Consider the following 12,069-nt stretch of genomic DNA (forward strand, 5'->3'; position numbering starts at 1 on the left):
GGAATTAAGCAAGCTATCACCTTGGGGACACGGAAACCCGCATATTCAAAGCCTCCCTCCCACTGGCTTCTGTGATTTAAAATCCAACACACGGAGCCCAGTGCCGCTCACAAAGGGGAGCCCGTTCCGCCTCCCTGTCCCGGGGTGCAAAGAGCCCCCTCCCCAGTTTAGGCCTCCGGCAGCGGCCCCCCGGGCGGCGGCCGCGGCGGGACGGCAGCCCCAGCCCCGACCCCGGCGGGCACTGACCGCGCTCTCTCTGTCCCTCTCCCCCTGCGCGCGGAAGGTGGACGATGGAGGCGGCGGCGAGCGGGCGCGGGAGGCGGCCGGCGCGGCGCTGGTGCTGCGGAAGGTGTGGTCACGCAGCCCGGCCCCCGAGCGGCGCGGGAGGTAAGGCTTCCGCGGCTCCGGGCGTGCGGGGCTGGGCCGGCCGGGCCGGGCTCGGCGGCGGCGGGCGGGGCGGCGGCCCGCGGCCCCCGGCAGGGCGATGGCCCCCGCGGGGGGAGCTTAGGGCCGGGCGGCGGCGCGCAGGGAGCGGGGCGCCATGGGCAGCGGCAGGGTGCGGGTGCCCGAGGCGCTGGCGGGCCGCGGCGGGGAGCGGCCGCTGCCCACCTTCGACGTGCCTTACTTCAAGTACATCGACGAGGAGGACGAGGAGGATGAGTGGAGCAGCCGCTCGCAGTCCTCCACCGAGGATGACTCCGGGGACTCTCTGCTTTCCGACAGATACGTGGTCGTGTCGGGGACGCCGGAGAAGATTTTGGAGCATCTCCTCAGCGACCTGCACCTGGAAGCCGCCCAGGACAAAGAGACGGGTAAGGAGCGAGCCTGGCGGGGAGGCGGCGGCGGCCGGGAATGGAGCAGAGGTGCCGGTCCCGGTGCCGGCAGAGCGGGGCGGCGCGGGGATCGCTCCCGCGCACCCGTGGCCGAAAGCCGCTGCCAGCCGGGCGTGCAGCCGGGGCGATGCGGGGAGGAACCCCCGAGTGCGGCGCGGCAGCCGGGAGGTGTCGGAGCGGCACCGGCCCCGGGGCGGGAGCGCCGGCGGTACCGGAGCCGCTCGGCAGCAACTTGAGCCGGTTTACCGTGGCTTTGGCTGCCGCCGGGGTAGCGCAGGCTGCGGCGGGCTTTGTACAGCACCGTCTCTGTGCAGCCAGGGTTGCCATCCTTCGTAGCCTGCAGCTGTTCCTGTGTCTATCCGGATGCTTGCAATACACCTCACCTCCTGGCCAGCTACACGTTTTGCCACCACCCCAGTACTTTGGCACGTCTCTTTCATAAAAATGGCTTATAAATTTCCTCATAGCCCAGGGCACAGCATATCGCCCAGTGCTCTACTTGTGTGTCTTCAACCAGAGACATTTTATTCCCGCCTAGAGCAATTTTATATGAATTGGGCTACTTGACATGCAGTTTAATTTTCAGCTGGATCTCTTGGCTACATGCACAGCGTGGTGTCACCAAGCGCTCATGGAGTAGTTTATCAGAAGTGCCTGTAACCTGCAATTCACAGATAGTTTTAATGGAAGTGGCCAGGCTGGTGAGACTTTCGGAGTCCTGAAGAGGAGGGTAGGTGGCTGCCAATGTCACTGTGCATTTGGTCATCCCCAATAGGGTTAAAATGTGTACTCCTGATGCCTGTATATATCTTTCTCTACAAATGAGATTACTGGGAATAAACACACTTTAATCCTTTTAAATGTCTGGAAATATAAATAACATCTGTGATTCCCAGAGGAATGTCTCAGAATAAGGCATTAGTTTAATGTGGGACAATAGGCATATTCCTAGTGCTGATGTGCCAATGCCCCAAAGAAACACATAGAGTGTCTGCCAGTGATATTATTACAGTGCTCCTAGTGCTGCTTTTGTCTGCCTAGACATTAATATTTAGTGCAGAGAGAGGCTGTGGTTGTTTTCCTTCCACAGATGCACTAGGCTAGCTATGGGTGTAATTTACTTGAACCAGCTCTTAGGCAGTGTAGTGAGAATCCTTCCCTGGCCTTTTAAGGTCAAATATTGGATCCAGAATAAGTTTTCCCATTAATGTTTATCACACACAGATTGGGGAACATCAGCTGCCAGTCTTTATAGTCTGTTTCATCTTATTTTATAAGCTTGCAATCTTGCTGGAAAACAATTATATTTTCACTAGTGATATGCATTATATTTTGGTGTTTGTAAATGCAAAGCACTCCTTACTTAAAGCATTAGATGCTGTATACATCCTCCCATGTATTACCTTTTTTTTTCTCCCTCTTTGCTCTCTCTCCCTCAGATCACAGAGAGGCTGTTCCTAAGCCCGGTCTTTTTGTTATACAGAGGGGGTGGTAAACTGTCCTCAAAGCCAGTGTTAAACCACTACTTGCTTGGTTGTTAGCAGATGGTAAAGTATTTAAAGGCTGATTAGCTTCCCCTCACCTCTGCCTTATCCTAACTCGTTTAGAAAGAAACAATTAGGCTCTGCCCTGTAGCCAGGGTAAACTGGATACCAGGAACAGAACAAAGTGGCTGTGCCTTCGGTTTTTTGCCATCACAAAGGTGCATGCTAAACCTTGCCCAGCAGCCCTCCACTCCCTCAAGGGCAGTTCCTCAGATACCATTCTCTTCTGACTTTATTAATCTGGAAATACAGAACTTCATCAAAATGAAAGACTTTAGGAGTTATGTTTCCCAGTGGTTTATGAGGGGGATGCCCCATAATGGTTTTTACCAGCTTGTTTTGCAGACTCAGTTGCCTTTGGCATGAGGAAGTATGGGATGTTGACTGTGCATATGTACAGCTTTGTGTGTGTACCTGAAGGCATCCTTCTGCCGTTTGGGTGCTTGGATTTGCTGGGTTTTGTGTATTTTTCTAGTTCAAATCTGGCCCATCTCAGAGAACGATCGAGTTGTGGAGCCCTGCAGGCTTGTGTTTTAGCAGGCATACCTTCGCAGAACATAAAAGGATGATGTTGTTGTACCCAGCTGCTGCTCGTGCTGTCTGTTTGCCAGTTCCAGGATGACTTCTGTGGCCTCTTGCTTTCCCTGCAGCCCCCAATGCAGTTTCCTTGTTTGTGTCTGTAAAGAACATGAGAAAGGGCTGTTCTTACATTTGTTGGTTCCCGGGGGACTGTTGTTCTGTTTGACCCTTTGCACTGCTTCCCAAGGAGGGATGCTCTGCGTGTTTTCATTCCCACCCTTCGTATACCAAATCATAACTCCAGCCCTCTATGGTTGTTAACAAAAAAATCCACCATCCTGGGGCTGGTGTGGTCATGGAACACCACCTTTGATAAACACCAACGTGGCTGAATGATGCGCCATGGATTACTCCCAGCCATCCTCCATTTTCTAGCCCAAGCCAGCAGATACTGCTTGCACCTGGGAGCATAAAGCACATTTTGGGGCTGGTCTGGAAAACATTTTCCTGGGGTCCAGCCTGGTCTCCAAGGCTTCCTTCAGCTGCTGCTAAACCTGCAGCAAGACACCTTAAGCACTCAGTTTAATAAACTGTGCTATAATAAAGAGGTGGGGACCCAACCTGAGGAGTTATCCCAGTACCTGTGACATAAAAGAGCACTGTTTTAGCAGCTGAGGATACCTGAAGAGGACAGTGCAATCTGCAAAGCTAGACTAGTCTATTGCTCTGGTTACTTCCATAGACAGGATGTCTGGAAAGCCTGAGGTTTGCAACACTCTTTGGGCTTAACTTACTTTGTAATTGCTTAATGACTGAGGGATTTTTGTGATTACTATGTCAGGGAGTATATGCAAATTCTTGGGACATCACCTTAAATTTGGGCTTGCCACTAAAAAAGGCTTGCCAGCCTTCCATCTCAAAGGGAGGAAGTTTCATCTCACTGAGTTACTATAACCTGTAAGGTACCAACCCCCAAGAAGACCATTCTTGTTTCCTACCATGAGATGGATGGAAATTTTAAATTGCTGCCACAAACAACTTTTCTGAGTCATCTCTGAGGTGGCTGGAATCACTGGGAAATGTCTGCTGAGTGTGTATGTTACAGTGCAGTTTGAGGTTTCAAGAACTGAATAGAGTGATACACTTCAAATATGTCAATATCTAGGTGAAAGGTGCAAGACACACCCCCTGGATTAATCCTCGTCAAGGGTGGGGATTTGAACCCTTGATGTAATTTGAAGTAATCTCCAAGAGGCCAAATTTTAGCATCTCAGGATCTCTAATCCCTTCCCATTGACTACACCATTTATTTCAGAATCATTGTTCGTTTATGCAAAATCTTTATTTCTTGGATGTTAGCAGCATTTCCTTCTCTACATATTATCCTGATGTCATCTTTGGAGTGTCCTCCAACTGGTCTCTATTCAAACGTACTGTCTTGCCATGTGGTGGCTGCATTCAATGTTTGGCAGCCTCTGGAATGATGTAGCGATCATCACATCCACTGCTACTACTCCAGGCCTGCCTGGATTGCTCAGACCATTTCCTTCAGTCCAGTGGGTCACCTCTCTCAGGCAGCTTAAGCAGAACATTGTTGAAGTAGAACATAATCTCGCCCATTGCTTCTGCTGACAGCACATGTCTTTTACCTCCCTACTAAGGGATTCATTTTAGGGAATGAATAGAGAAGAGATTAATTTGTGAAGGTCTTTGAGAGCAAGAGGCCGAGGGAAAGGGTGATCTGGAGAAAGGAAATAAATGAGGAATAGTATGACTGGAGCAACATGGTGGTGTCAATATTAACTGATTTATCTTTGTAGTGAACTGGGGGATGGCGTGTGACAAAGGAGGAGGCGTGACAGTTTTGTTAGGCTATTGCAGAAGTTAGGATGGCAAATGATGGAGGGCCTGGAGAAAGATTAAAGGGACAGAAAAAGAGGACAAATCCTCATGACATAGCTAAAAGAGAGGCAGAAAAGTGTAAGTATGGTTTGGATTTCATTGGAGTAGGAAAAGAAAGGAGTAATGACCTTTGTACAATGCTGTGTCACCTTATCTGGGACTGTGCATGATCCTTGGATTAGTGGGAACTCTCCCGTCACACAGATGCAGTTTTATCTTTAGGATCGTAACATAGCACCTAGGAGCAGCCTTCAGACAATGTTTATTTGTCCTAGAAGTGCTGCGTAGTAAGAGTTACTTTTGTTTCACACGTTGTTTCTACACTGCACCGATGACACTGCTGTGATATTGGGCAGTGGCACCCTCTGTGGAATGTACATGACCTTGGAGGAGAATGGTACTATCTTGCATGAACTGGCTGTAGTCAGCTGCTAAATGAAGTTGTGAAAAAAGAGATACAGCTCTGCCTTTTCTAGATTGTCTTTTGTTTAATATTCCAAGAAAAAAAGGTCTGGTTTCTTTTAGGTATTTTTTGTTTCTTAGTTAGGAAGGATGTTGTTAGGTCTTTTGCTCGCTATGCTTTTCACTGATGGTTAAAAGGTGTTGAAAACTGTACTCCTGTGACTGCCACACAGTCAATGGAAGTGTATCTGATGCACGTGGACTGATGTCAACGAGGATAAATATTTGCCCAACACTTTGTGATCCTACCTTCCAGGTTTTAGGATGGAGAGAAAAAAATGCCTGCTAACCCTTCCTCTTAACAGTCCTCCATAATGAAATGTTATCAGTCATAATTTTGAGGGATTTTGTAAACATTCCCCTGAAGTTTTAGGAAGATTTGGTAAAATAAGTGGGCTAAATGCATATTACTGCCGTGCTCATAGGAGGGGAATAAGGGTTTAGCAGAGCGCATCAGTGTAAGAATAACAGAAAAGATAAAAAAATACTAATATGTGTCAGTGTTCAATATGAGAGAACCTGGGGAGGCTCTTGCAGAGGACCATTGCTTTATGAAGTGTGAGTCTAAGCTATATCTAAATTAGACTGTCAGTAGAAGTAGGTTTAGAATAAATCAATAAAATGAATAGTAACAAATCACCAGGATCAGATGTTACTCCCCAAAGACTTCTAAAGGAACTCTGATATGAAATTGCTGAAATCCTAACAGTGGTATGTAATCTATCATATAAAACAGCTTGAGTGGCAGAGGAAGGTGGAAAATGTGAAGCCAATTAAAAGAAATGGTTCTATTTGGGGAACATCTGAGTAATAAGGTTGTCATTTTATCAATACATTATTCCAGCATAAACTGTGGCTGCAGTCAGAAGAAGCAGTTCAGCCTTTCCCAACCACTTCTGCCACTGGTCTCTCTGTGCTTCTACAGTCTATTGTGTGATTCCGTAGCAGACCCAAGCAGGGAGCTGCTCCTAGTTGACACTAACCCAGGAAATACTAAATTATTAGTTTTAAGATGGATAAGTCTCTTGATCCACTTAATCTGTCAGTGACACAAAGTTTGCCCCCCTGACACAGGGAGAGGGTGGCAGGGAGTGAGAGGCGTGCAGGTGAGGACAGCAGGGGAGAAGGACTGGTGTCTTCAGCAGCTGGACTTGCTTGCAGGAGTATGTTTAGATGCAAAATTTCAGCGTGAAGTTATGAATTTGTGCTGGGAAATTGGATGGCAGCACAGTAGACACAGAAGGAAGAAATGCATACAGAAACATACGGAGAAGAAGGAAATGTGGGGATTTTTTTTTTTTGCAGACGGTTCAGATCTTGTGTATCCTGTAGAGTTGTTAAAGGTTTGAAAGAACATGAGGCTATATGTGATCTGGTGTGCCTGTATCTTATATTCATATTTTCAAAATGCTTTTGATAAAGTCCCTTGCCAAAAATCCTGAAAGAAACTTAAAGATCGTTTTGATCAGGAAGGAGATGCTTTTTGGACTGATGATTACTTAAAAGAGAGAAAATGAAAGGTAGGAGTAAATTGTCTGTGTTTAAAATGGAGGGAATTTGCCATTGAAGACTGGGTGCTGCTGAGTGTGGGATGAACTCTGAGGCAACAGCGTGTGCTGGTATTATTAAATGGTTGAGGATCTGCTGATAAATAAAGCTATAGTTTCACCTTTGGTGGCCGTGCAAGATTTTATTCTTGTACACCCTATTATCCCCAGATCTGACTGCCTGTTTGAGCTGTTGTGCTAGATCAGGAAGCTGATCCAACTCAAAATTAGTCTCATGAAAGTAGTAAGAACGGGGCAGTGTATAACTGGGAAAATAAGTTGGGAGCAGGCCCCTCAAACCAGCCCTATGGCTGAAGAAAGATGAAAGGGACAAAAATCTGTGTGACTGCAGGATAAAATTGCAGATGGGATCCAAGTTTGAAAAATGCAAAGTAATGTGGTTTCTACCATGGAGAAGAGGAGATTTTCATTATACATATTCAGCAGGGTGCTGACTTGACTATTATCATGCAGAAAATAGGTCTATGGAGGTAGTGTGGATAGTTCTTGGAAATTTTTGTTCAGCATTGGTCAAAAAGACAAGCAGTAGTTAGGTTAATTAGGAAAGAAGCCAAGCAAGAGCTGTAGTTATAGCATTGTATTACTGTGAAATATGGAATGTATAACATGATTCCTCCTTCTCCCCCAGCTCAGAAAGGTTGAAAATTAAGTAAAGGGCAGCAAGGGTGAATAGAATTATAGATTAAATGCATCTAAGAATAAATAGTCTAGGTCTTGTCATCGTAGGAAGGCAACTTTGGCAAAGGAGGTATATGGTGATGTACAAGACTAATAACTGTGTGAGGAAGGTGAGATGTAAAGATTGCTCACTGTTTTTCATAATGAGGCAAGTGCTTTCACTTGTTTCGCTTTTCACATTTCAAAGAGTGAAATAATTTGGTTTATAACTAATAAAGAGAAGTGATTTTCTGATAATGCACAGCTAAACTGAAATTCATTGTTGTGAGTATTCTGTGGAAGCCAAAATTTGGAAGGGTTTAAAAATGAATTAGGCAAAATCCTGTCAAAAACTCCATCACTGGAGTGATGTCAATACAGCTTACCATTTGGAAAGTCTACGCTACCCATTGCTGGAAGATAGATGGGTGTGTCTGAGAAAGAGAACTCTGTATTCATCTTTTTCTGAGATTTTTTTCCTTCCCTTGGGCATCCTGTGTCAAAGACCTGGTTCTTTTTATTGGGATTTTTGATCTGACCCAGCGTACTGCAGGCAGCATGTTGCCATTTGGAAAGAATTAATCAGAATCTAAGATTATAGTAAGATAGGTAGGACAACTGAGTGAGTTACCAGTTCAGCTGGCAGCAGAGTGGGAGTCATTTTCTGCTGAATGGCTTTGCAAACGGCATGGTGCAACCTGAAGCTGGGACTAGAGGAGCAGGAGCTCTGGGTATAGCATGAAGTTGGGACCCAAGCTGCCAGCAGTGACACTGGCTTCTGCTCAAATGGGAAGGTGTGATATCCTCTGTCCACCTGTACATTGCCATGGTACCCCATCTCCTCTGCTATACTTGGCTTGACCTTGTGCCAAGTAGATTTAGGTATCTTAATAGGAATTTTTTTTTTTTGCTTTGATAGGATTATTTTCTGTCACAGCAGTGCGCTGAATCAGCTTGCAGAAGGAGCACCATGTCTGGGATTCACTACAGACAGACAGTGTGCCGCATGCTGCAGTGCCAAAGATAATGGGAAATGCCAGTGAGGGGAATATGTCTAAGATGCTCTCTTGTGTCAGGAGCTCACACGGTTTTTTTCTGAGAAATGAGGACATGGAGCCTTGAAAAGGGTTTATTTGCGCTTGGGCACTAAAATTTGTTCGGGCAAACTTTTGGAAAGGCAGAGTCCGGGAATGCTGCTCCTGAATTTTCTCACCATTATAGCCAATGACTGGGAAACTAGAGTCAACATGGGGAGCGATAAACATCCTTATTCATGATCAGGACTCTCTTTGTAGATACAGATGGTGCTTTTTCAGTATTTTGCAAATACTTTAATGCTTACTTAGCAAGTTAGATCCTTTCAGGGAGAGAAAGTACCTGAGGTAGCCATCAGACAAACACATGGTTTCGGTGTGCCCAGGAGCACCGAGGCACATTGTGCACCGCGGGCACCTAAATACATTTTTTTCTACTCAGTCAAAGAATACCTGGTAGAGCCCCAAGTGTTTAATGTTCTGTGTTTGAGTCAAATTTGCAGAAGAAAAAGCTACCCATTCTATATGACAGCCAATTGGATCATAGTATTCTCAGTTTCTCAGTCTTTTCCCTGTAATTCTGTGATTCATTATTGCCAGTTGTCGCCTTTTGCTATGTGAGAAAGTGATAAGGAGCTGTCATGAAAGCCTAGTGTGAAACCATTTATTATGAAGGTGTTCATTGTAGACTTTATCAGGGTTTTTGATGATCCTAGTTGTTTAAGCAGAAAAGAACTGGGAACTGTAGGTCTATCAGGAGAACGTTTTTAGGGGTAAAAATTCTTTTGGCAGTGAAAAAGGCTTTTAAGTCAAAAAAAGCAGAATATGTTAATTTGTTGTACTGCAAAATAGGCTTGGATGATATAAGCATTTTGATGAAGTACCTGGAAGATAAGATGTTATGACACTGGGAATTTGATAAGTTGCTGGAAATGTAACCCTAAGGACATTTAATCAGTTATTTGTAACATCCCTTTTGCTCTCATAACTTTGGATGTCTAGGTGATATAACTGTCAAATCAATGGAGTAAGTATTTCAGATATGTGAAATTATATGGGGTCATATATATATATATATTAACAGATGCATTAAGTAGCTGAGATCATAAAGAGACATGTTTGTATATTTGAAAAGCATTTCTATAGAACTTTTTCCAGAATGGTGCTTTTGATAATTCCTAATTGTCTGGTGGTGCTAAGCCAAGAAGTGTATGGGAGGGATAAAAAATTCTTGGAAGATTTTATAAAAATTGTTGTATTTTAGTGGTTAAAAGAATAGCAGAGGTTGCTTCTTAGTTTCTGCCTTAGTCTGAATCCTTTTCTAATCACTCGAGTGTGTCTGGTCAGTGTCAAATGTAGCAGAAATAACTCGTGTTCCCAGGTCAGAAGGTTGGGACTGAGGGCTACAAAGTCGAAGGGGAAAACAGAGTCACTGCACAGGGATCATGCCAAAGAAATCTCTCTCATCAAGAGACCTGTCATCTTAAATATACACCAGCCACTTGGGTTGCTTCCCTGTCTGGCTTAAATGCTACACAGGAGGTTAAGTCAGTTCTACAGCTGCAGGTCTGGAGATGAAGCAGGCTGAGTCTCTTCTGTTGCAACTAATGTCATATTGCCTCTGGAGAGCCATAAGAACACCAAACCAAAACAAGTCAACATCAGCTTAGCAAAAAATCATAGCCAAATTCTGAGATGAATCTAAACTGTGCTAACTATTGCTCTCTTCTGTCTACTGGAGATCCATTCCCCTGCAGCAATTTGATCAAACCACCAAGAATGAGATACATGAAGGGAGAGGACAACCTCTACTGCGGACACAGCTTGGGGAGATCACAGCTGGGGAGATCCTCTCAGCCTGCCAGTACAGCACTGTCTTCATATTTTCCCAGAATGTGGCTTACTGGAGCTGACTATAAAACATGTACAGTTATCTAAAAAGTGCTGTTTCTAGTAGATGAAAAGTGAGACCAGATTTGTAACAGAGTAGCGTAAGAGGAATAGCAACAGATGGTGTGTGGGCTGGCAGGTCAGTTAGCTGTGAGAGTAGGAACTGGAACTGCAAAACTGAAATATCTGTGTTGCTGCTTCTTGTAAAGTGTCCACACACCATGTTCCTTCAGCGGGAGCTACAGACCACCCTGTCCTTCAGGAACCTCAAACATGGGGCCCTTCACCACAGGTCCGCTATTTATCGTTCTCACTGCTTAGTATTGTATTCATTTTCTTCCTTCTTAAAGCTTTTTACTATCAAACCCTGATCTGCAAGCTGTTGAAACACTGGACGCTGAGGTACTCTTTTTTTGTGTTTCTCTGATGCCTTGATGGGCTACCTAAAAACAGGGGCTAGACAAAATTAAGAGAATAAAAGCAGTTATAGTTATTGAAGGGCCTTCAAGGTACACTTTGGGCAGTCAAAGTCCTCAGAGAGGCTACACCCAGAATGGACGACCGGGTCACGGGTTTCCATACTTTTATAAGTTTGGTCCATTTGCATATTGGGAGTTAATCCTCCAATTACAATTTCAGGTAATGAAGTCATTACCCCAAGTTTGTTCCCCCCTTTACCCACTTTTTTTTACATATTTCAGGGCCTGAGACAGTAAGGGGTCCTTGAAGTTCAAGCCTAGGCAGGATTTGTTTTGTCTAACCAAAATGGGAGAACAGTAGCTAACAGGCTATATGGAGTTTTACAGTTACATACTAAAGCATTACAGGATATGAAAAATATAAAAGCTAAAATCCTAAGGCATCAGCTCTTCGATGACACCGAGATTCCCCTGCTGCTGACCTAAGCAGGCGTGTTCATACACTAATGACTCCTGTGTTGCTATTAGCGCTCAGTGCGATGGTTGTTAAGTTGGAAGCTTGTTCTCAGGATACAGTAAAGCATTCCTTTCTGAAAGCAGGATCTGCGGTGATATAAAACTCAGAGATGGTGCTCTGAAATTCAGATTTTATTTTTTTTTTAAAGAAAAGCTCTTACGGAATGGGGGAATTTTTGTGTAAGAATGCTGAAAACATAAAACTGTATCTTGGCATGCTTACTGTATCTCTGAGTCCAAGAATACAGTTCGGGCACTGTCTTCAGAGTTTGAATTGCAGTGTTTCCACTGCTCCAAGTTACTATAATACAATGATTTTCTTGTGAGATTAATATTTTCTGAGGAATATAAAGAGCGCCTTCATTCCCCGCCCACAGGGTGGAAGGATGGATTTGCTGCAGACCTGTGCTTTGAGGTTGTGTATTAAGAATCTGAAAGAAATCTGTTCTTCAAAGCAGCTTTTTTCCCTCTTGTGAACTAAATTTACTCTCATGCTGTTAATTCCTCCTTCCCCCACAATCCTTCTTAACATGCCCTGAGTTCAAACCGTTTAACAGTACTATGGAAGTAGCAGTCTTGGTCTTTTTGTGAGCAAGAGTGGGACAGGTTTTGGCTATAGCCAAACTACAATTATTGTTACTTTACTAAGCTCCTTGTCATGCTCCCTGTTACTGCCATTAGGTGATGCTTGGTTGTGCAGTGTACTGGTGCAGTCCTTTTCTTTC

The 12,069-nt window shown here is 44.8% G+C and overlaps 1 protein-coding gene across 3 annotated transcripts in view; it reads left to right on the plus strand.

The window, feature by feature from the left end:
* The window catches only part of RAPGEF5 (Rap guanine nucleotide exchange factor 5), a 159,499-nt gene that overhangs the window by 93,452 nt on the left and 53,978 nt on the right, over nucleotides 1-12,069 (plus strand). For all 3 annotated transcript variants that reach the window (XM_048303609.1, XM_048303617.1, XM_048303627.1), the window contains 2 exons: nucleotides 284-387; nucleotides 724-812. In XM_048303609.1, coding sequence (XP_048159566.1) covers nucleotides 284-387; nucleotides 724-812 — 193 coding nt within the window. The remainder of the gene's footprint in view (nucleotides 1-283; nucleotides 388-723; nucleotides 813-12,069) is intronic.

Source organism: Corvus hawaiiensis, chromosome 1 (genome assembly GCF_020740725.1).
Source record: "Corvus hawaiiensis isolate bCorHaw1 chromosome 1, bCorHaw1.pri.cur, whole genome shotgun sequence".
Lineage (NCBI taxonomy): Eukaryota > Metazoa > Chordata > Aves > Passeriformes > Corvidae > Corvus > Corvus hawaiiensis.